The sequence below is a fragment of the Chiloscyllium punctatum genome, chromosome 16, assembly GCF_047496795.1.
Source record: "Chiloscyllium punctatum isolate Juve2018m chromosome 16, sChiPun1.3, whole genome shotgun sequence".
NCBI lineage: Eukaryota > Metazoa > Chordata > Chondrichthyes > Orectolobiformes > Hemiscylliidae > Chiloscyllium > Chiloscyllium punctatum.
Window position 1 is genome coordinate 324,298 of NC_092754.1, and position 26,023 is coordinate 350,320.

The 26,023-nt window shown below is 41.3% G+C and overlaps 1 protein-coding gene across 3 annotated transcripts in view; it reads left to right on the forward strand.

Moving 5' to 3' along the window:
• The window catches only part of vwa5b1 (von Willebrand factor A domain containing 5B1), a 396,694-nt gene that overhangs the window by 129,244 nt on the left and 241,427 nt on the right, over positions 1–26,023 (forward strand). For all 3 annotated transcript variants that reach the window (XR_011962666.1, XM_072585920.1, XM_072585921.1), the window contains one exon: positions 16,979–17,201. Coding sequence is in view for 2 of the 3 variants with exons in the window: in XM_072585920.1 (XP_072442021.1) it covers positions 16,979–17,201 (223 nt within the window). In the remaining variant the exon portion in view is untranslated. The remainder of the gene's footprint in view (positions 1–16,978; positions 17,202–26,023) is intronic.

Consider the following 26,023-nt stretch of genomic DNA (forward strand, 5'->3'; position numbering starts at 1 on the left):
GAAAAGCACAGCAGGTCAGGCAGCATCCGAGGAGCAGAAAAATCAACATTTTGGGCAAAAGCCATTCATCAGGATACTCCTGATGAAGGGCTTTTGCCCAAAACGTCAATTTTCCTGCTCCTCGGATGCTGCCTGACCTGCTGTGCTTTTCCAGCACCACTCTGATCTAAACTCTGATTTCCAGCATCTGCAGTCCTCACTTTTGGCCGGCTTCCTTTGTGCCAAGTATGACTGTGACCAGCTTAGAGGTTTGCCCCTGATTCCCTTTGACTCCAGTTTTGCTAGGGTTTCTTGATGCCATACCTCAGTTAAGTGTAGCCCTCATGTCAAGGGCAAACATCTCACCTTTCCATATGTGAAAAAGACGTTGAGGTCGTAAGAAGGTTCAAAGTACAAGAAGAAATACGGAGCTGAGTTTAAATGGCAAACTAGGAAAAATGAATTCTGTTCCACAAAAATTACCTGAATTGTTTGTGAATATTGAAGAAATTCATCCCCAATTCGATTTTAGTCAATTAATGCAGCCCATCAATGACAGTGAATCCCCAAAATGCAATAATCTCATGTTCAAAGCAGTAAAAGGTGACAAACCCCTTCACTTCCTTGAATGGATATGGAAAATCCTTCCTTAAACATAGCTCCAACTCTCTCAAATGTCAAAAGCACTGACATTTATAACTCTGCAGGAGATAGAATATTATCTGACCTATAACCTGCTGCTATCAAAATAGTGGAAATAGCTCAGGATCAACAACTGTGAGTTTCTTATTTTAAATTCAAAGAGCCCAAGGGAATTAGCTTTCTTATTCAAATAAATAAAACACAAGTTTAGATTTTAGAACTGTAAGTCAGGAATGCAGAAAATGATAAAGGCCAGTCTGTATTTAAGATTAGCAGGACTCAAAACTCAGAACTTAATTGATAAACAAAAAAAGGTAGAATTTAATCTTTCAGGCTTATGAATTTAAAGGAATCCTGCTGCAAAAGGAAATTTGAGATTTGGATTTTAGAATTGTCTCTTTTAAGATAAGTTCAAATGGAACAAGTGGGTCACGTAACCAGTTTTCAATTCTGCTGACAGCAAGCTTGGCTGCTGTGTTTGTTACAAATAATAGGACAGCTCAGGTATTAGGTCATGATTTGGAGATGCCGGTGCTGGACTGAGGTGGATAAAGTTTAAAATCACACAACATCAGGTTATAGTCCAACAGATTTATTTGGAAGCAGCCACCTAATGAAGCAGCAGCGCTCCAAAAGCTACTGCTTCCGATTAAACCTGGTGTTGTGTGATTTTTAATTTTGTCTAGGTACTGGGTAGAACTGTATACAGGAACTAGGTTAGCCTCAATATTCCCATGAAGGTGTTAGAATGTCAGGTTTTATAGAAAGATTATACAATAAATGTCCACCTTTTTCCTCAACTGAGAACTCTATGCTACTGTGACCGGTCCCTCAGCTGTGTCCAACCCATCTCCTGCATTTCTGCCCTTTTCCCCTCTCTTTGGTGTTCAGCTTCTGCCCCACCATCCACATCCAGAGGATCATTAGCTGCCATTTCTGCTATCTGCAGGAGGATGTTACCACTAGACACATTCACCTCCCCTCCCCTTCCTTGTCAGCTCCTGGAAACACCTGTGAAACGTACAGTTGGAGATGTGGTTCTAGGATCGGGCTCATCATCCACAAAAGGACCCACAGAATTCAGGACCAGTGACGTAGAATTTCCAAGGTGGACTAATGTACTTATTAGTGAGTGGTTGCCAAAAGTAGATCTTTTCATGCCTTTCTTAACCCTTCTGATCTTTTTAAGTTCCCTTTTGTACGTTGTATACTCAAAGAACAAAGAAAATTTACAGCCCAGGAACAGGCCCTTTGACCCTCCAAGCCTGAGCCGATCCAAATCCACTGTCTAAACCTATCTCCCAATTCCTAACCATCTGGATCCCTCTACTCCCCACCTACTCATGCATCTGTCCAGATGCTTCTTAAATGAATCTACTGTGCCTGCCTCCACTACCTCTGCAGGCAACGCATTCCAAGCACCCACCACCCTCTGTGTAAAGTACTTGCTTTTCACCTCTCACCTTGAAAGCGTGACCTCTCGTTACTGAATCCTTCACCCTGGGAAAAAGCTTATCTCTATCTACCGTGTCTATACCCTTCATGATATTCAAAGTTTGGGAGAAGATTTGTAGTTCGGGTGCTCGTTGTTGTGGTTCTGTTCACCGAGCTGGGAATTTATGTTGCAGACGTTTCGTCCCCTGTCTAGGTGACATCCTCAGTGCTTGGGAGCCTCCTGTGAAGCACTTCTGTGATCTTTCCTCCGGCATTTGTAGTGGTTTGTCTCTGCCACTTCCGGTTGTCAGTTCCAGCTGTCCGCTGCAGTGGCCGGTATATTGGGTCCAGGTCGATGTGCTTATTGATTGAATCTGTGGATAAATGCCATGCCTCTAGGAATTCCCTGGCTGTTCTCTGTTTGGCTTATCCTATAATAGTAGTGTTGTCCCAGTCGAACTCATGTTGCTTGTCATCTGAGTGTGTGGCTACTAAGGATAGCTGGTCATGTCGTTTCATGGCTAGTTGGTGTTCATGGATGCGGATCGTTAGCTGTCTTCCTGTTTGTCCTATGTAGTGTTTTGTGCAGTGCTTGCATGGGACTTTGTACACTACAGTGGTTTTGCTCATGCTGGGTATTGGGTCCTTCATCCTGGTGAGTTGTTGTCTGAGAGTGGCTGTTGGTTTGTGTGCTGTTATGAGTCCTAGTGGTCGCAGTAGTCTGGCGAATGTTTTTGATGTATGGTAGTGTGGCTAGTCCTTTGGCTTGTGGCACGTCCTCATTCTGTTCATGATATTAGAGACCTCAATCAAGACAATCCCCCTCCACCCCCCCACCCCCACCCCCGGCCAATCTCCTATTTTCTAATGAAAACAATCCTAAACTACTCAACCTCTCGTCATAGCTAGCACCTTCCATACCAGGCAACATCCTCATAAACCTTCTCTGCACCCTCTCCAAAATGTCCACATCCTTTTGGTAATGTGGTGACTAAAACTGTACACAGTATTCTAAATGTGATGGAACGAATGTCTTGTACAATTTTAACATGACTTGCCAACTCTTATACTCAATATCCCGTCCAATGAAGGCAAGCGTACCAAATGCCTTCTTGACCACTCTATTCAACTGTGCAGCAACCTTCAGGGTACATTGGACCTGCACTCCCAGATCTCTCTGCCCATCAACTTTTCCCAAGGCTCTTCCGTTCACTGTATGATTTGCTCTCGAATTAGACTTCGCAAAATACATCACCTCACATTTGTCTGGATTGAAATCCATCTGCCACTTCTCTGCCCAACTCTCCAGTCTATCTATATCCTCCTGTATTCTCTGACAGTCCCTTCTGCTTTCTGCTACTCCACCAATCTTCATGTCATCTGCAAACTTGCTGATCATACCAACAGTGCCCTCTTCCAGATCATTTATGTATATTACAAACAACGGTGGCCCCATCACTGACCCCTGTGGAACACCACTGGTCACCTTTCTCCATTTCGAGAAACTCCTTTTAACGACTACTCTCTGTCTCCTGTTGCTCAACCAGTTCTTTATCCACCTAGCTAGAACACCCTGCACACCACGTGTCTTCACTTTCTCCATTAGTCTACCATGGGGAATCTTATCAAACGCCTTACTAAAGTCCATGTATATGACATCAACAGCCCTTCCTTCATCTATCAACTTGGTCACTTCCTCAAAGAACTCTAAGTTGGTAAGGCATGATATCTCCTGCACAAAACCATGTTGCCTATCACTATAAGTCCATTCTTTTCTAAATATAAATAGATCCTATCCCTCAGTACCTTGTCCAGCAACTTTCTCACCACTGACGTCAGGCTCACTGGTCTGTAGTTACACGGAATATCCCTACTACCCATCTTGTACAGGGGACAACATGAGCAACCCTCCTGTCCTCTAGCACCTCACCTGTATCTAAGGATGCCAGAAAGATATCTGTCAGGGCCCCAGCTATTTCCTCTCTCGCCTCCCTCAGCAACCTGGGATAGATCCCATCTGGTCCTGGGGATTTATCCTTCTTAATAACCTCTAGCCTACCCAACACATCTTCCCTACTTATGTCAACGTGATCCAGACTAATCAAACTTCTACATCTAATCTCATCATGTTCCTCTCCTCAGTGAACACTGATGCAAAGTAATCATTCAGAATCTCACCATTCTCTCAGGTTCCAACACAGCCTTCTTTTCTTATCCTTTAGTGGATCAATCTTTTCTCTAGTTACCCACTTAGTACTTATATAAGAATAAAAGGCTTTGAGATTCTCCTTAATTCTACTTGCTGAAGTTATTTCATGACCCCTTTTAGCCCACTTGATTTCTTGTTTAAGGCTGGTCCTTCTCTTCCAATATTCCTCCAGGGCCCGTTCTGTTCTTAGCTGCCTGGACCTTATGTACACTTCCCTTTTCCTCTTGGCTAGTTGTACAATTTCTCCTGTCATCCACGGTTCACAAGTCTTTCCTTCCCTATCCTTTGCCTTCAGTGGGACATGCCTATCCTGCACTATCTTTGAAAGCCTCCCATATCTCAAATGTGGACTTGCCTTCAAATAGCTGTGTCCAATCCACATTTCCCAGCTCCTGCCTAATTTTGATATAATTGGCCTTGGCCCAGTTTAGTATTCTTCCCTCAGGACCACTCTCATCTTTGTCTACGAGTATTCTAAAACTTACAGAATTGTGGTCACTGTTCCCAAAGAAATCCCCCACCGCAACCTCTACCACCTGGCCTGGCTTGTTCCCCAGTACCAGGTCCAATATATCCCCTTCCCTCGTCAGACTATTGACATACTGCTCTAAAATCCTGGACGCTTCTTACAAATTCTGTCCCATCCAGACCTCTGACGTTAAGTGTATCCCAGTCAATGTTGGGAAAATTAAAATCTCCCAAGACCACTACCCTATTGCCTCTACATCTTTCCATAATGTGTTTACCTATTTATTCTTCTACCTCACGCTCACTGTTGGGAGGCCTGTAATACAGCCCCAACAATGTAATTGCATCCTTCTTATTTCTCAGCTCCACCCATAGTGCCTCATTACTCAAGAACTCCATAGTGTCCTCCTTTAGCACAGCCGTGATATCATCCCTGACCAGCAATGCAACTCCTTCCCCCATTTTACTTCCCACCCTGTCCTGTCTGAAGCATCTATATCCTGGAACATTTAGTTGCCAATCATGCCCTTCCTTCAACCAAGTCTCTGTGATTGCAATAACATCATACTCCCAGGCACCAATCCAAGCCCTAAGTTCATCTGTCTTACCCACTATACTCCTTGCATTAAAGTATATGCACTTCAGGCCACCAGTTCTTTTGCATTCATCTGCTCTCTGCCTACTCTTTGCCTTATTAATGCTATCTTCATGATTCTTACAGTCTCCAGTTTCCACCTCGCTGTCCATTTGTCTTGTCTTCTGGTTCCCAGTCCCCTGCCTTTAGGGGTTTTGCTGTTTGGAGGCCCTGGTATCTGCCATAAGCCTCCCTTTTTTCCTTAACCAAAGCTGCATGTCACTTAATATCCAATGCTCACAGAATTATTCTGACCCTTTTTCTTTGTTGGAACATGTTGGTCCTGTACTTTCCATACTTCCTCTTTGTTGTAGTCGTGGGTATGTTCACCGAGCTGTGAAGTTGATTTGCAGATATTTTGTCCCCTGTCTCAGTGACATCATCAGTGCTTTGGAGTCTCCTGTGAAGTGCTGCTGTATTATCTCTTCTGGAATTTATTTGGTTCCGTTTCTGCTGCTTCCAGTTGCTGGTTCCAGATTTTCGTTGTAGCGGTTGGTGTATTGGGTCTAGGTCAATTTTCTTGTTGATGGAGTCTGTGGCTTCTATATATTCTCTGGCTGTCCTCTGTTTAGCCTGTCCTATGAACATTGTGATGTCCCAGTCGAATTTGTGGTCCCGGTCATCTGTGTGTGTGGCTGCGAGAGACAGTTGGTTGTGGTGTTTAGTGGGTTGCTGGTGTTCATGGATGTGGATTGCTAGCTGTCTGCCTGTTTGTCCTATATGGTGTTTTGTGCAGTCTTTGCATGGAATCTTGTAAATTACATTTGTCTTGCATATGATGGGTACAAGGTCTTTTGTCCTGGTGAGTCATTCTGTCCTGGTGAATCCCAGTGGTCGGAGAAATCTAGCTGACAGCTCCGAGATGTTTATGTAAGGTAGCGTTGCTAGTGGGTTAGGTAGTGGCATGTCCCCGTCACGTTGTTTGCCTGTTAGGCATCTGCTATGATGATGCGGGTATATCTGTTCTTGGCGAAGACTCTGTAGAGGAACTGATAGCCAGACTTCTCCAACCACTAGGATTCATGACAGCCCATAAACTGATAGCCACACTCAGACAATGACTCACCAGGACAAAAGACCCTGTACCCATCGTGTACAAGACAAATGTAATTTACAAGATTCCATGCAAAGACTGCACAAAACACTATATAGGACAAACAGGCAGACAGCTAGCAATCCACATCCATGACCCACTAAATACCACGACTAGATGTCCCTCGCAGCCACACACAAAGAAATGACAGGGACTACAAATTTGACTGGGACAACACAACAGTCATAGGACAGGCTAAACAGGACAGTCAGAGAATTTCCAGAATCATGGCACTCATCCACAGACTCCATCAACAAGCACACAGACTGAGACACTATATAACAGCCACTACAACAAAAAACCAGAACCGGCAACTGAAAGCAACAGGAAAGGAACCAAATAAATTCCAGAAGACGCAGTACAGCAGCACTTCACAAGAGGGTCCAAAGCATTGAAGATGTCACATAGGGGACAAAACATCTGCAAATCAACTTCCCAGTTCACTGAACATGTCAACCAGCACCCGAGCTACAAATCTTTATTCAAACCTTGAACTTCCTCCTTGAATGCATCCCATTGTTCTGAGACAGATTAACCTGAAATAGTTTGCTTCCAGTTCACTTTGGCCAAATCACATCTGATCTTAAGTTGAAAAGTTTTTGTTTTCAGGCTCAACCTTGGCCTTTTCCATAACAATCTTGAATCTAATGGAGTTATGATTTGTCTATCTTTGTATTTAGATTAGATTAGATTCCCTACAGGATGGAAACAGGCTCTTCAGCCCAGCAAGTCCACACAGACCCTCCAAAGAGTAACCCTCCCAGACACATTCCCCTACATTTGCCCCTGACTAAGGTACTAAACAGTGGGCAATTTTAACATGGTCAATTCACCTGATCTGCACATCTTTGGATTGTGGAAGGAAGCCAGCGCACCCAGAGGAAACGCATGCATACATAGGGAGAATGTACAAACTCCACACAGACAGTCGCCTGAGGCTGGAATCTAACCTGGGTCCCTGGCACTGAGGCAGCAGTGCTAACCACTGAGCCACCGTGTAACCCTAAATGTCTATTTAGTTTCAAGAGAGAATGAGTTTGGGAGTTTACAGAAAAAAATCCTGAACATTTCTCCTTGGATATAATTAAGGCCTATATGTTTCACGCTGCAATGGAGATGAGCTTTGAGTAGAAAAGAAGCCAAAGGATGTGTTCTGATCCCAGTGGAGGGTGAGACTGGATAAGTCAGATTCTTGTGTGAAACCTGGTTGGATTGTCTCACTTTAGCACATTGGCTCCCATTGTGGTCAGTCACTGAACATGTTCAGAACGGGTGGTCAGAATACATTCAACAGAAGAACATATGGTTATTACACAAAGAATAGCAAAAATTGTATCAATGAAATAATTCGGAAGGGTCTTATTGTAAAAAGCAAAAAAGTTTCTCTGCAATATCCTTTACAGACACTTGACCCCAGTGATATCATTCTCATCTTCACTTTAATTTCTTACTCAACTGATATGATTGCAAATATTTCCTTTCAGTGAATTTTCAGAAACTCACCAGATTAAAGTCTTTCTGTTACTGTCTCTCCCTGAGTCTCACAGACACAGGATAACTCATCAAAATTTTGCAAAGATCTCTAAGACAAAAGTGCCAGGGCGTTTTCCAGCTATTTGATGATTTTTAGGCTTGTCGACAACACATCTGCTGGTTTGATTTTTTTTTTCTTTTTTTGAACTGAATGTGCTGTTGGCCTTTGGCTCCATTTATTTCTCTGGGTTGTAAAAGCTCAACTAGCGAAACACTTCAGCAGATAGCTTGTCTAGTCATTTAGCTTAAGTCACAATTTCTTGGAGGTATTGTCATGACCCTTAAAAAGAAACAAAGCTAAAAATCCTACAACACCAGGCTATAGACCAACAGGTTTATTTGGAATCACTAGCTTTCGGAACACTGCTCCTTCATCAGGTGGTTGTGGAGCATAAAATCATAAGACACAGAATTTATCGCAAAAGTTTACAGTGTAATGTAACTGATTATACATTGAAAAAGACCTGGATTGTTTGTTAAGTCTCTCATCTGAGACAAGATAGCAAATTGGAGCTCACCCTCCAATTGAAGATATCAAATCTTTGAGGATTGAACGAAATGGAAGGATTTACCTAGCTTTGGTAGAGGAAAGAATTTCAAACATTAACAATAAAAAGCCAGCCTAATGATGAGAAGTTAATTGTAAAAGCAAAGAAAACCTTTGAGCATCACTTTAAACTTTTTATTATTTTTCATGGAATGTGGGCTTCTCTGTCTGGGACAGCATTTATTGCCCATTCCTAAGCACTGACCAAAAACAAATGGAGCTTTTACTCTTCGGACCTCAAATATTCATGTTCTCAAATCAGACAAATGCCACAGTGAATGAAGATCACTATAGATGATGTCACAGATTTATAATACTTCTGACCTGGAGTATTACTGCACAAAATCCAGAGACAAGAATGTAAGTGGGTTACCTCTGAATCAGGAAATCATATTTTCAAATCTTTCTTCAGAGACAAAGTTGTCACCAAGATGTCCGTTCCTGTGAAATATCAAATTAGCTCTCCTGTTTCCGTATTTTCTTGACTGAGTTAAATTATGAATTGTCCTATTGTGTACTGTCTCAGGTATAATATACATTGAAAACAATAAATGCTGGAGATCACACCAGGTCAGGCAGCATCCATGGAGAGAGAGCAAGCTAATGTTTCGAATCTAGATGATTCTTCTTCTGAGCTGAAGTCAAGGGAGGTGGGGGTAGTGGATGTAGAGTGCTGGTGGAGAAACGATGTCAATAGTTTACATTAACTGATTCCCAATACTTGGTGCTGCTATTTGCATATCCCCCTACACTCTCCATTGAACTTGTTAAATGCATATTATATAAGAATAAATTACTGCAAATGCAGAGAGATCACAGCAGGTCAGACAGCATCCATGGAAAGAGAGCAAGCTAAGGTACCAAACAGGACTATATGCATGCCAAACAACATAAGCAGCAAATGACTGATAGAACTAAGCGATGTCACAGATCAGATCGAAGCTCTGCAGTTCTGCCACATCCAGTTGTGAATGGTGTTGGATAATTAAGCAATTCACTGGGAGAAGGAGGCTCCACAAATATCCCCATCCTCAATGATGGAAGAGCTGAACACAAGAGTGCAAAGGTTAAGGTTGAAGCATTTGCAGCAATCTTCAGTCAGAGGTCTGAGTGAATATCCATCTCTATCTGCTTCAGTGGGCCCCAGCATCACAGATATCACTCTTCAGCCAATTCAATTCACTCCACATTTGGAGGGCATTGGATACTACAAAGGGAATTGGTCCTAACAGCATTCTGCCAATAGCACTGAAGACTTGTGCTCGAAAATGATAAAGGACTTTTGCCCAAAACGTCGATTTTCTTGCTCCTTGGATGCTGTCTGAACTGCTGTGCTTTTCCGGCACCACTCTAATCCAGAAGGTACTGTTCCAGTACAGTTACATCTTCTGAACAATGTGGAAAATTGCCCAGGTATGATCTGTACATAAAAAACAGGACAAATCCAATCTGACCAATTATCCCCTCAGTCTGTTCTTGCTTATCAGGAAAGGTATCATTAACAGAGCTATCAAGCAGCACCTGCTCAGCAATAACCTGCTCAGTGATGCCCAGTTTGGGTTCCATCGGGGCCACTCAGCCCCTGACATCATTACAGCCTTGGTTCAAACATGGACAAAAGAGCTGATTTCCAGAGGAGAAGGGAGAGTGACAGTTGCATCAAGGAGCCCAACCAAAACTAAAATCAGTGGGGATCAGGGGAAAACTGTCCACTGGTTGGAGTAATACCTGGCACATTGGAAGATGGTTGTGGTTGGTGGAGGTCAGTCATCTCGACTCCAGGACATCTCTGCAAGAGTTCCTCAGGGTAGTGTCCTAGGCCCAACAATCTTCAGTTATTTCATCAATGACCTTCCCTCTTTCATAAGATAAGAAATGGGAATGTTCTCTGATGATTGATTGTACAATGTTCAGTACCATTCACGACGACTCATTGTTTTACACAATATCCAGGCAAGTGGCATGTAACAATTGTGCCATACAAATGGCAGTCTATGACATTTCCAATCAGGGATAATCTAACCACCACCCCTTGATATTCAATGGTGTTACCATCACTGAGTCATAGATTTATACAACACAGAAAAAGACCCTTCGACCCATAAAATCTGCACTGATATAATTACCACTAATTGCGCGCTAATCCCAATTTCCTGCACTTTTCATATCCTTGAATGGTATGGTATTTGAAGTACTGATCCTAATAATTTTTTTAAAAGGTTGTAACGTTTCTAGCCTCCACTACCTTCAAGGCAGTGCATTCTAGATTCCTACCATTTGCTGAGGGAATGCCCATGTTCAACATCCTAGGAGTTGCCGTTGACCAGAAACTCAGCTAGACTTTGCCATATACTGGATTATTGGTGCTGGAAGAGCACAGTAGTTCAGGCAGCATCCAACGATTTCGCTGCTCGTTGGATGCTGCCTGAACTGCTGTGCTCTTCCAGCACCACTAATCCAGTATTTGCTTTCCAGCATCTGCAGTCATTGCTTTTACCTCATAGACTTTGCCATATAACTGAGTGGCAAATAGAGGAGATCAGAGGTAGGTAACTCACCTCCTGACTTTCCAAAGCCCGTTCACCATCCACAAGGCACGAGTCAAGAGTGTGATGGAACACTCCCCGCTTGCCTGGATGGGTGCAGCTCCAATAACCCTCAAGACGCTTGACACCATCCAGGACAAAGCAGACTTCTTTTTGGCACTACACCCACAAACATCCACTCCCTCCACTACCAATGCTCAATAGCAGCAATATATACTTTCTTCAAAAATGCATTGCAGAAATTTACCAAAGATTCTCAGACAACACCTTCAAAACCTGCAATCATTTCCATCTTAAAGAACAGGGCAGCAAATACATGGGAACAGCACCCCCTGCATGCTTCCCTACAAGCCACTCACCATTCTGACTTGGAAATATATCACTGTTCTTTTACTGTTGCTGTGACACAATCTTGGAATTTACTCCCGAAGGACATTATGGGTGTATTGACAGCACATGAACTGTGGCGGTTCAAGAAGGTGGTTCAAGAAGGCAGCTCACCACCTTCTCAAGACAGTTATGGATGGGCAATAATTGCCAATCTGTAAGTTGGTGTTCCAGGTAGTGAGACTATGGGTCTTGAGGGGTTACAGAACCAAATCACAGCCCTACTCAAAAAAACTTCAGAAATCTGGAGAAATAAATAAGAGCGACTTCCAAAATATGAAATCAGGCGGATCCAACACACTTCTATGGATAACCCAAAGTTCACAAACAAGGAGACCCCTCAAACCTATAGTCTCGCTACCTGGAGCACCAACTTACAGATTAGCCAAGGAGCTACACCAAAGACTAAAACACTTAGTAGAAGACTCATGCCACTCCATCCACTCCACCCAAGAATTCCTGAAGACCAAAGACACCAAGATAGAAGAGGATGAAATCATGGTCTCCTTTGACATAACAGCCCTGTCCACATCCATCAACATCAACCTGGCCAAAGAAACATTGACTACACTATTAGAAGAATCAAAGACACATACACCAAACATCAGCAACTTCATCAGCAAGGACAGTATCGTCAAGCTATGCCTTACCACCCACTTCACCTTTCACAACAAAACCTACAGACAAACCAACAGAATACCCATGGGATCTCCAATATCAGGGTTCTTAGCAGAGGCAGTAATGCAGAGATTCGAACAGCTCTGCCAACCATCCAGCCCAAACTTCGGGTCCGCTATGTGGATGCCACCTTTGTCATCACTAAACAAAGCAAATTAGAGGAAACCTTCAAGACCATCAATAATATCCTTACTGGCATAAAATTCACTAAAGAGGAGGAAAAACAACAACAAATTACCATTCCTACATGTCGCAGTAGAGCGAATAGCCAATGGGGAGCTTCAAACCAATGTCTACAGGAAAAACAACATATACGGACTCAATATGGAACTACAGGATCAATCATCCCAATGTCTACCAAACGAAGCTACATTAGAACATTATTCCAATGAGCCACCACACACTGCAGCACAGAGGAACTACACAGAGCAGAGGAAAATCACCTGTACAGTGTATTCAAAAAGAACGGGTACCCAATGAACACAGCCTGCCGATTTCTCAGCAACAAACCCAAACAAGCAGACAAAATACATCCAGAAACTCTAGCCACTTTCCCCTACGTTTAAATGCCCTTAATGTTGGAGAGTTTGCTACTGTTGCAGGTAGCGCATTCCATGCCCTTCCTTCTCTCAATAAAGAAACTACCTCTGACATCTGTCCTAAATGTATCACTACGCCATTTAAAGCTGTGTCCCCTCATGTTTGCCATCACCATCCGAGGAAAAGGGCTCTCACTCTCCACTCTATTTAACCCTCTGATCATTTTGTATGTCTCTTAAGTCACCTTTTAACCTTCTTTTCTCTAATAAAAACAGCCTCAAGTCCCTCAGCCTTTCCTCATAAGACCTTCCCTCCATACCAGGCAACATCCTAGTAAATCTCCCATTCCAAAGCTTCCACATCCTTCCTATAATGTGGTGACCAGAACTGTACGCAATACTCCAAGTGCGGCCGCGCCAGAATTTTGTACAGCTACAGCATGACCTCATGGCTCCAAAACTCAACCTCTCTACCAATAAAAGCTAATACACCGTATGCCTTCTTAACAACACTATCAACCTGGGTGGCAACTTTCAGGGATCTATGTACATGGACACAGAGATCTCTCTGCTCATCTACACGACCAAGAATCATACCATTAACCCAGTACCCTTTATTCCATTTACTCCTTCCAAAGTGAATCACCTCACACTTTTCCGCATTAAACTCCATTTGCCACCTCTCAGCCCAGCTCTGCAGCTTATCTATGTCCTTCTGTAACCTACAACAGCCTTTAGCCTTCTACCAACCCTAGTGTCATCCACAAATTTACTAACACCCCCATCCTTCTACGCCCTCATCCAAGTCATTTATAAAATTACAAACACCAATGGCCCCAAACAGTTCCTTGCGGTACACTACTAGTAACTGAACTCCAGGATGAACATTTCCCATCAACCTCTGTTTTCTTTCAACTAGCCAATTTCTGAACCAAATCATGAAATCACCCTCAATCACATGCCTCCGTATTTTCTGCAATAGCCTACTATGGGGAACCTCATTAAACACTTTACTGAAATCCATGTACACCACATCAACCACTTTACCCTCATCCACCAGTTTGGTCACCATCTCAAAAAACTCAGTAAGGTTTGTGAGACATAACCTACATTTCACAAAGCTGTGTTGACTATCTATAATGTTGACTATCTAGTTTGTTATAAATTCTCTCACTTATAATCCTTTCCAACACTTTACCCACAACCGAAGTAAGGCCCACTGATCTATAATTACCAGGGTTGTCTCTACTCCCCTTCTTGAACATGGGAACAACATTTGCAATCCTCTGTTCTTCTGACATTATTCCTGTAGACAAAGATAACATAAAGATCAAAACCAAAGGCTCTGCAATCTCCTCCCTGGCTTCCCAGAGAATCCTTGGATAAATCCCATCCAGCCTAGGCGACCTATCTATTTTCACACTTTCCAGAATTGTAACACCTCCTCCTTGTTAGCCTCACTCCCATCTAGTCTAAATAGCCTGTATCTCAGTGTTCTCCTTGACAGCATTGTCTTTTTCCTGTATAAATACTGATGAAAAATATTCATTTAGCACCTCTCATATGCTTCTGACTCCACATACAGCTTCTCACTACTGCCCTTGTCAGGCACTAATCTTATTTTGGTCATTCTTTTATTCCTGACAAACTGATGGAAAGCTTTAGGGTTTTCCTTGATCCTACAAGCCAAAGACTTCTCATGTCCCCTCCTGGCTTGAATGTGCCTGTGTACACTGTCTAAATTGGTGACTGAAAGTGTTAGATGAAGCGATGCTCAGCCTTTAGCCTTTTGCTTCTTTCAAACTGCTTGGTCAGGTGGCAGGTCTTGGGTAGGTGATATTAGAAAGGCACAGTGGCAGTATTGGGGTGAGGGCTATAGTGGTTATCTCCAACACTGTCTTTTCTGAGGGATGATTTGAGAGAGTTTTGGACTAGAGTAGACAAAGTTAAAAATCACAACACCAGGCTATAGTTCAACAGGTTTATTTGAAAATACAAGTTTTCAGAGCTTTGCCCCTTCATCAGGTATTTACTTGAGCATTCAAGTAAAACTGTTGGACTATGACCTGGTGTTGTGTGATTTTTAACTTTCTCCTCGAGGGTCAGCACATATTACTGGGCCTGCCCTTGTAGACCATTAATTATTGCCATCTATTGTAAATCACCTTCTCCTGCAAGAGACAGGAAACTATAACTGTGAGGATATTGCAATAAGTACATTTGTCTGTGTTGGTTAGCTCAATTAGCTGGGTTTACATCAGAGTGGTGCTGGAAAAGCACAGCAGGTCAGGCAGCATCCGAGGAGCAGGAAAATCGACGTTTCGGGCATTTGCCTCAATTCGTTGAGTGACTGGTTTGTGACATGTCGATGAGCAGTATAGGACTGAGGTGAATAAAGTTAAAAATCACAACACCAGGTGATTTTTAGTCCAACAATGGTCCAACAGCTTCATTTGGAAGCACTAGCTTTTTAAATGCTGCTCCTTCATCAGGTGGTTGTGGAGAATCAGATCCTAAAATACAATGTATAGCAAAAGATTACAGTGTCATGCAACTGAAATGATATATTGAACAAACCTGGATTGTTGCTAAGTCTTTCATCTTTTACAATGGGTTGCAGGTTTCAGTTCATTAATAATGTAAATCCCAGAACCTCTTTTAAGCCACCTTCAAGATAACTTAAGGTTTTATAACAAAAGGTGACATCTGAGCTCAGACACTGCATTAAAGATGTAGGGTTAGAGTCTGTCTGTATCCCAATCTTGAGTCAGACTTGTTCTATTTCCAAAGTGGAATTTACAAAATATGACATGTATTGACTACCTGCAGATTGAGCATTTTTTGCACAAAATAGAATGTATTTCTATTTTGTATTTCTACAAATACAAATTCACCCCATAGACTTGTGTGTGGGGGGTATAAAAGATTGGCATACAGACAGCTTTAATGCGTTCTCTGAGTGGAGATATCACCTTTTTGTTATAAAACCTTAACTTATCTCAAGAAGGTGATTTAAAAGAAGTTCTGGGATTTACATATTAATGAACTGAAACCTGCAACCCATTGTAAAAGATGAAAGACTTAACAACAATCCAGATTTGTTCAATATATCATTGCAGTGTCATGCAACTGAAATTTTTTGCTATATTGTGTTCTAGGATCTTATGCTCCACAATCACCTGATGAAGCAGCAGCTCTCAAAAGGCTAGTGCTTCCAAATAAACCTATTGGATTATAACCTGATGTTGTGTGATTTGTCACACAAAGTGATGCAAACAGTGTGGGTTCTGCATTGACTGGGGTTATCATGAAAAAAATTCCTTCTCAGTTTATCTCCTTGCCTGGATTGTGGTGACCCTCCGGTTAAACCACAACCAATTGTTTCTCTCTAATAACAGATCAGTCCCTTGGGACTATGGTGATGGTAACCAGTCCAGACCCTGCTGCAACGTGTCACCTTTAAGATGTGTAAGTTAGCTTTAATTAGTGTTAGTTTCACACAAATTTGCCACCCCTGCTGAGGTGCACAGCTGCTGAACAATTCACCCAACAGCGTGTGCTAATTGTAACTGTCAGGCTGCTGCCTGTGCCAATCCAATCATTTTTGGGGTAATCATACATTGGAATTCAAATGCTATATGTCAGAGGCTATCTGATGTTGTACCCAAAGTCTGAGAAAGCAAATTAGAAGAATTTGAATAATCCAAAATGGTTTGGAAATCTGTAGAAATATAAGATATGAAAAAAAATAGAAACAGCTGCATCAAGGAGTGAAATGTTACTATCAAGGGACAATTCTTCATACGTTTAATTAAACTGAGAGAGTAGTGGAAATAAAGTGTAAAATTGTGGGTTAAGGTTAAAATTTAAATATATCTTCCTTTTATTTATCCAACTGAAATTAAACAAGTTTTGTATTTGAGGGATGGAAATATATAAAAGTTAGATTTAATCAAAATTTTACATGTAAGAGATTTTTTAAGTGTGAATCTGGCTAGTAGCTCAAACCAATTGTGTATGAAGCTAAAAGCCTTTCACTCACCTTAGAAGTTTAGATCAAATATTCTGTAATTATTAATTACTATCATTCTTGCAGATAATCTCGAATTATTAATTTCTAACAATATTACTACTGTTCTTTGTATTTATGTATTTGTTATTTATTATGTTATTTATCGATAATTCCATTTTGCACTTTCTTGTATTGGTAACTGTGCTGAGATATACTTTGTTTTTACTGGAGCTCAGATATATCAATAAAATTATACTCTGGTCGTGTTTAACTGCAGATAAATGTAGTGGGCTCCTGCACAAGTGCCACAAGGTCAAGGCTTGTTGGAAAAAGGAGACCATCTTTACTGCATCAGAACTGTGTTTCAAGTAGCCAAGATTCAGATGTACAATCGAGTCCGCAGAAGTTAGCCACGGAGGATTACATAGTGCACAGTGGTGGTAGCATCAACACCAGGTCATCCATAGAGAGTTCTTTGATTGGCAACTGTTCAGAATCTGGTGAGTAATTCTGTATGCTAAGAGTGAGATTGGAACAGTTTGGGGAAATGGAGCCAGGTTAAATCTAGACAAGGCCTCACTGCTCTTGTTATTTCACCTAATTTTCTGTACATGAAAATTGCAACAAGTTGGTAATTAATTAAAATGGCATGAAATGAAATTGATATTGTGCAAGTTTTGTAGAACAATCAAGAAACATAATTTACTAGGTTCAATCACCTGGTCGAGCAGCAAATTGTCAATGGGACTTCTAAATTTTTATTTGTTTTTGCAAATGTTTTAAAGGTGGTTATATGTAGTAATATCTGATTAGCTAGAACTGACTTAAAGAGCATTTTAACTGAGTGGCTATACCCTTAGATTGATGATTCATCATAGAACATAGAGCATACAACAATACAGCACAGAACAGGCCCTTCGGCCCATGATGTTGTGCCAAACATTTATCCTAGCTTAAGTACCCATCCATGTACCTATGCAATTGCCGCTTAAAGGTTGCCAATGATTCTGACTCTGCCACTCCCACAGGCAGTGCATTCCATGCCCCCACCACTCTTTGGGTAAAGAACCTACCCCTGACATCCCCCCCTATACCTTCCACCCTTCACCTTAAATTTATGTCCCCTTGTAACACTCTGCTGTACCCGGGGAAAAAGTTTCTGACTGTCTACTCTATCTATTCCTCTGATCATCTTATAAACCTCTATCAAGTCACCCCTCATCCTTCGCCGTTCCAACGAGAAAAGGCCGAGAACTCTCAACCTATCCTCGTAGGACCTATTCTCCATTCCAGGCAACATCCTGGTAAATCTTCTCTGCACCCTCTCCAAAGCTTCCACATCATTCGCCACTCTCCAGTCCCCTGGTATCACCCCCGTTGACAGTGAAGATGAAAAAATCATTGCCAACGGTTCTGCAATTTCCTCTCTTGCTTCCCACATAATCCTAGGATATATCCTGTCAGGCCCGGGGGATTGTTGTTCAAGTTGTTCAAAATGTCCAACACATCTTCCTTCCTAACAAGTATCATTTCTAGCTTACCAGTCCATTTCACACTCTCCTCTTCAACAATACGGTCCCTCTCATTTGTAAATACTGAAGAAAAGTACTCATTCAAGACCTCTCCTATCTCTTCCGACTCAATACACAGTCTCCCACTACTGTCCTTGATCGGACCTACCCTCGTTCTCAAATTCTCTGAAGAATCATGAAAAAGAGCCATTTCTGAGCCTCCTTTCTGTGCACTGCACCCCTCCCTCCAGTCTCCCCCTCACATTGAATAAAACTTGTCCGCACTGTCGTAAAGTTCGTCTGAAAAAGGGAGAAATTTCTCAGAGAAAATGGGCCAATAAAAATGCAAGTCAGTACATTTCTATGCTGCGAGTCTGGAACTGCAGATAACCTTACTTTCAGAGTTGAAGCAATTTTCTAATTAAACAGTGAGGTGATCCTTGTCAAGGCTGCAGCCTTTGGAATGATAAGGTTGACCTCTAAGGGTAGATTTAAGATCCCAGGCACGAATCTGAAAGGAGTTCAAAAGTCACAAGCTTCCAAACAGAAAATAGCACCACTGACTGAGCAAAATATAGGTACAAGTAAGTCCTGAATAATTGATGGTATTTACAGTGAAAGACAGAATTAAGAGCTAAAAACCCAGGATTGGACTCACCACATGATGATGGTCAAAGTAAATAGGTAGACTATTGAGTCAGTTTATCAATGGGAAGGGACGCAGGTTCACAGTCAGAGTGGTATTGTGGACAGGGCAGAGAAATGTGTATTGGTGAAGGGGAGGAGAACGGAGGAGGCAAAAGGAGAGCTCAGGGCAGGGGAGGGAATGAGAATAAAGGGAGAGGAACAACCGAAGGAGAAGGGGAGAAGGCAAGAAGTAGGGGAGGTGACTATGAGAGGGAGGGGAGGCAACCAAGGAAGGAAAAATTAAGGGAGGTCTAATTAGTTTATTTGTCACCTTTGCAATGGAGTAAAGATCAGGTAGGCATGTAATGACAGGGATGATGGAAGATTATCAGTTAGGTAGTAAAGGTAAAGAACTACCCCGAGGTGTTGTGGCAGTCACACTGCAGAATAGATTATTATCCAACTTTACTACAGGCGTGTCATAGAAACATTCATTCAGAATTGATTACTGTACCTTTCATAACCTCTAGTTTTTGTCAAATTGTTTTTCAATGCTACTACATTTTTATGCTAGAAATTTTTTAAAAACTCATTCAAGGGATGAAGGTGTCACTGGCTAGGCCAGCATTTATTGCCCATCCCTAATTGTCCAGAGGGCAGTTCAGCATCAACCATATTGCTGTAGGCCAGACCAGGTAAGGATGGCAGTTTCCTTCCTGAAAGTACTTTAATGAAGCAGATGGGTTTTTCCTGACAATTGACAATGGATTCATGGCATCAGTAAACTTTTTTTAAAGACTGAATTCAATTTCCACCATCTGCCATGGCAGGAGTCGAACCTGGGTCTCAGAACATTATTTTGACAGTTTATTAACAGTCTTATGATAATGTCACTTGGCCTACTGACCATGCACAGATACAGTTGCAAAACCAACAATATGAGAGCAGAGTAAAATAATTACACAGGGTTTGTATTCTATAACCATTATAAATCAATTAAGGTCCAGAAGTTACACTGTCTTGGTCTCAATTGAAGAGAGTGCTTGGAATCTTTAAGGAGATAGATCTTATTAAAATGTGTGCAGTACACAAACTTTGCTTTGAGTGATTCATTAAATTCTTTCTCCACTTTATAAATGATACTTATAAATGATATAAATGACTAAATAAATGATATTTATTAAAGTTGGTTGCAGTCTGCTGTAACATACTGATTAAAGTTAAATTAGTAACATACAGATCAGACAATTATGATTTCAATTATATACGAAGATATTTCAATAGTTACTCAGCACTGTGCAATACAATATTCACCAAGAAAGTAGTCTCAATTCAGAATCAGAGAATTGTTATGATACAGGAGGAAGCCATTCAGCCCATCATATCTGCACAAGCCCTCTGAGTATTCTAACTTGCGCCAGTTTCCTGCCTTCTCATAAGAACATAAGAAACAGGAGTAGACCATCTGGCCTGTTGAACCTGCTCTGCTATTCAATTAGTTCATGGCTGATTTTTGTTTTGGACTCCGCTCCACTTACCCACCCACTCACCATAACACTGAATTCCTTTACTGTTCAAATATCTATCTTTGCCTTAATGAGGAAGCCTCAACTGCTTCACTGGGCAGGAAATACTACAAATTCACAACCCTTTGGATTAGGATGTTCCTCCACCAACTGTGAATGGTAAAGACGATCACAAGTGGGTTTTTGACTCCTGCACTTTGCAGGGTGGTGTTGCAAAGAAAGAGTGATCAAAGGCCTGTTGCTCTTTAAACAAATTTCTCACAATCCTCTTCAATTGGCTTCAAGATTGATCCTCTTCCATCTAGAAGCTATGCTATGTGACCTCTTTTTGAAAGTCTTGTAGACTGTAAAACTCTGCTCCTTGCAAATACAACATTGTTGCTGTTGTCCCTCGTGCATTTTCCTTAGAAGGAATTCATAAGGCATCTTGGGGGGCTGATTAAGAAGGCAATATTGGCAGAATATAGGAATAAGAAATATGTCATCACTTTGGAGTTATGCTATAGCATTCCAATGCCCAGCAGGAGATAGAGGAACAGATATACAGGCGGATCACAGAATGATGTAAAAACAACAAGGTGGGTGATTTTTGTTTTACTTACCCAACATTGACTGGAATCCCTTAGTGCCAGAGTTTTGATGGGGTAGAATTTGTTAGTGACATGCAGGAGGAACAATATATAGATAGTCCAACTAAGTAAGAGATCATATTAGACCTTGTGCTGGGGAATGAGCCTGGCCATGTGATTGAAGTTTCAGCGGGGGGAACATTTTGGGAACAGTGATCATAATTCCACAAGTTTTAAGATAGTTATGTATCAGGATAAGACTGTTCTCAAGCAAAAGTGGCAAACTCAGAGAAGGATAATTACAAGAAAATTAGGTAGGAAATGGAGAAATTGGATTTTGGGTGGCTGTTTAGGGGCAAATCTACATCTTATATGAGGGAGACCTTTAAAGGCCAGTTAGTCAATGTTCAGGACCAGCATGGAGCCAGAGCAAGTGGGCAAGGTCCTTTATGAGTACTTCACATCATTATCCACCAAGTAGAAAGACATGGGTGATGGTAAAATGAGGGAGTGGTATGTCTATATTCTAGGGCATGTTGATATTAAGGAGGCAAGTGTTGGGTTTCTTGAAAAATATCAGAGTAAATAGGTCCCCAGGATCCATCCCAGGATATTTTGGGAGATTGTTGAGGCCCTGATTGCAATCTTTGTATCCTCTTTAGCTACAGGTGAGGTCCCAGAATGCTGGAGAATAGCCAATGTTGTACCCTTTGTCCAAGAAGGGTAACAGGGATAATCCAGGAAACTATAGGCTGCTGAGCTTGACTTCAGTAGTCGGGAAATTATCAGAGAAAATTCTTTTGGACTAATTTCCTCGCATTTAGTAAAGAATGGACTGGTTCAGGATAGTCAACACAACTTTCTGCAGGGGTGGTTTTGCTCACAAGCTTGACTGAGTTTTTTGAGGAAGTGACAAAGATGATTCATGAGAGCAGGGCAGTGGATGTTGACTTTGCAAAAGCATTTGATAAAGTCCCTCATGATAGGCTGGTCATGAAGATTAAGTCATATGAGGTATATTAAGTCATGATAAGGTGATAAGTTAGATACAAAATTTGTTTGGTTACAGAAGACAGAGATGGTAGTTGTGGAAGGGTGTTTTCTTGACTAGAAGTCTGTGACCAATAGTATTCCACAAGGATCAGTATTTGTTTGTAGTATGTATATATATTATTCAAATGAAAATGTAGGTGGTCTGATTAGTAAGCCTGCAGATGACATGAAAATTGTTGGATTTGTGAATGAGGAAGTCTGTTAAAGCAGGATATAGATTAGTTGGCAAGTTGGGTGGAGAAATGGCTGATGGAGTCTAATCCGAACAAGTGTGAGGTGATGCATTTTGGGAGGTCAAATGCAAGAGAAAAGTATACAGTAAAAAGCTGGACCATTAGGAGCATTGTTTTATTTTGGAAACACTCTTCTCCTTCTCAATACTAGCAGGAACACACTGACTGTAGCACCAGCCAACACAGAGGCAGTCCCCTAAACTGAGGAGAGTCTAAATCTCCTGGTTATATATTTTTTTTCCCCTCTATAAAACCCCCACACTGCTGCCTAACTGTGGTAGTGCTTATAAGGAGCATTGATATACAGAGGGATCATGGATCGCAAGTCCATAACTCCCTGAAAGTGGCAACACAAATATAAGGTGATAAAGAAGGTGTACAGCATGCTTCCCTTCATTGGTTGGGGCATTGAGTGTAAATGCTGGCAATTTGTATTTTTGTTTAACCTCATTTGGAGTATTGTGAGCAGTTCTGGCCGCCACACTCTAGGAAGGATCTGGGAGCTTTAGAGAGTGTACAGAAGAGGTTTACCAGGATGTTGCCTGGATTGGAGTGTATTATCTATGAGGAGAGGTTGGACAAACTTGGATTATTTTTGCCAGAACATTGGAGGCTGAGGGGCGACCTGATAGATGTATATAAAATTTTGAGGGGCATGGATAGGATGGATAGTGGAGTCTTTTTCTTAGACTGCAAGTGTCAAATACTAGGGGCCATAGGTTTAAGGTGAGGGGGGAAAAGTTTAAAAGAGATATGCGCAGCAAATAATTTATAAAGCAGATGGTAGATACCTGAAACATTCTGCTGGGGGATGGTGAGTCCGATACAATAGCAACGTTTACAATAGTAAAGTTTAAGAGATATTTAGACAGATACATGAACAGGAGGGAATAAAGGGATATGGACCATATGCCGGCAGATGGGATTGAATTGAAATGGCATCTTGGTCAGTACAGACATGGTGTGCCAATGGGTCTGTTCCTGTATTCTAATCTTCTTTGTGTATACAATTATAGAATTGTAGAATTTTACAGGAAGGAGGTCATTCAACACAACATGTCTGTACAGACTCCTGAAAGAACCATCTCCTGAAAGAACCATTCTCCAGCCCTATCTCCATAGACCTCTGAATTCATCCCTTTTAATTATATATCTCTATTGAAACCTCCTAAGGAATCCACCTCCATCACTCTCACGGGCTGTAAATTCCAAATCCTGACTCCTCTCTGAATAAAGACATTTCTCCTTATCTCACTCTGAGCAGTCTTGCTGACAGTCTTGAAATTGTGACCCCTAATTACTGACATACCAACTGGTGGGAACAAAATATTCTTCTTTACCCCATCAAAATCATTTATAATTTTGAATACCTCAACAAGGTCACCTCTTAAATCTTCTCACCTCCAAGGAGAATAAGCCCAGTTTCTCTAATCTTTCCTTGTATCTGAAATCTCTCATTCCTGGTATCATTCTGGTAAATCTCCTTTGCACTCGCTCCAGGGTTTTAACATTGTTCCTTTAAAGATATCTAGATCTGAACACAATGCTTAAAATATGATCTGATCAATGATTTGTAGAGCTGTTGAATCGCTTCCTTGCTTTTAGCCCTATGCATCTATTTATAAACTCAAGGATCTTATAGGCATTCTTAACAACCGTTTCACCTTTGTAGAAATAACTATCAGAACAGCAAGGGTCTCAATACTGATGCCTGAGGAGCTCCACAAGCCTGAGAATGCCCATTAACCACTACCTATTGCTTCTTATGGTACAAAATTAACTGTGGCAATGATGTTACTGTCCGTTCTATACCGTGACTGATAAAACTCCATCTAAGTCTGTTGTTTGACACTGTGAAACCCCTTCTGGAAATCCATGTATTTTATGATGTAAGGTGTGTGATTGATTTGTATTTTAATATAAGTTATTTTAGAATTTAGATTTGAGCTGGTAGAATGTAGATTTTTGGTCTTTATATTTGAAAGAGTTTAATAATTAAGTTGTAAATATTTTTGTAGCCACGGTGATTTCTTCTAACAACAGTGAGAGGGGGAGTTCTTGGTTTGTAATGGGGTTTGTTTTCATTAGGAGTGTTTTACTAGCAAACAAAACCAATGGCTGTGCATTAGATGCTTAGTTTAGAATGTCAGAGATTAAGTTTTTTTTCTTTTGATTAGTGGAAACATCCAAACTTGGAAAAAGCTTTTGGGTTTCAATTTGATGGTTTTGCAAAAGTTTTGGCTTAGGCTAGCAGTGCAGCATTGTTGCTGCTGAGAAAATGAGAGAATTTAGAGCTATTAGAAGAAGGTTACTTCACTGTAAGGAATTTAGTTTTAAAGTTTCAGACCAGAAGTATTTGGTTGTAACACTGAAGGAGTTATTCAAAGATGAAAATGTCTAAAAGCTCAATAGTAGGAAGATTCCAGGAAGAAGTGATTTGAGTCTTACAATGGAAAGTTGAAGCCAGAGTTAAATTAAGCCCTATAAATGTGAAAGAGAAAGAAATTCTCTCTGGTATGAATTCTGTGAAGGATTATTTTTGGGATTAATGGAATTGCATTTTACCATGAGTTTCAGAATCTTCAAATTTGTGTTATAGATAAAAAGGTAAATTTAGTCTGTTTTATCTTCAATTATTTTGTTCAATCGACTTCTGTTTTTATCATTGAAATCAAATCTGCAGCCTCATGCGCTCATGTTTCAGTGAAAGACATATCTTTTGATTTTAACAAAATCTATCAAGTGATATTTTAGTTGTGATCTGACTTGTCTAGTAATAACATTAAATGGGATCATAATGAAAGCACATCAACAGCCTTGCTTGCATCAATCTTCTGCTACCTCTTCAAAAACTCCAGCAAGTTAAACATAATTTTTCCTTAACAAATCCATCATAACTCTTCTGAATCATAGAATCCCTACAGTGCAGACTGAGGCCATTCAGCCCACAGAGTCTGCACTGATTCCCCCCTCAAAGTGCATCCCACCCAGATCCACCCTAGCCTCACAGTTACCATGGCTAACCCACCTAACCTGCACTTCCCTGGATATTACAGAGCAATTTAGCACGGCCAATCCACTATACTACATATCTTTGGACTGTGGGAGGAAACCGGAGCACCCAGAAGAAACCCACGCAGACACAGGGAAGACGTGCAAATTCCACCTAGACAATCACCCGAGGTTGGAATTGAACCCAACAGAGGGGTTTAAAATCATCAAGGGCTAATTTAGAGTAAATAAAGAGAGGTTGCTTCCTCTGGCCCTGAGGGAAAGATAAGATAACTGAAAAAAGCAACTGCCAAGTGGAGGAGAAACCTTTATACAATGAGTGGTTAGGAGTCAGAATATGCTGACTGATAGAACGGCGAATAAGCATAAGAAAATCCAAAAATCCCAGGCTATTGTTCTGGGAACATGGGCTTGTATCCCACAATAGCAAATGGTGAAATTTAAATTAAAGTTTGGAATTAAAAGCTAGTCTAACTGGGACCACGTTTTTTCTTTGTAGTAAAAACCTGCCTAGTTCAATAATGTCCTCATAGAAGCCTATAAACTTTGGACAGGATTAGACATGGTGAACGCAGGAGGAAGTTCCTGATGACTGGGGAGTCCAGAACCAGAGGTCACTAAATTGAGGAGAAGTTCAGTCATCCAGAGAGTGGAGAGCCTGTGGAATTCTCTGCCACAGAAAGTGGTTTAGGCCAAAACATTGAATGTTTTCAAGAAGGAGTTAGATATAGTGCTTGAAGCTCATCAGATCAAAAGGCATAGGGAGAATGCGGGAACAGGGGACAGACTTG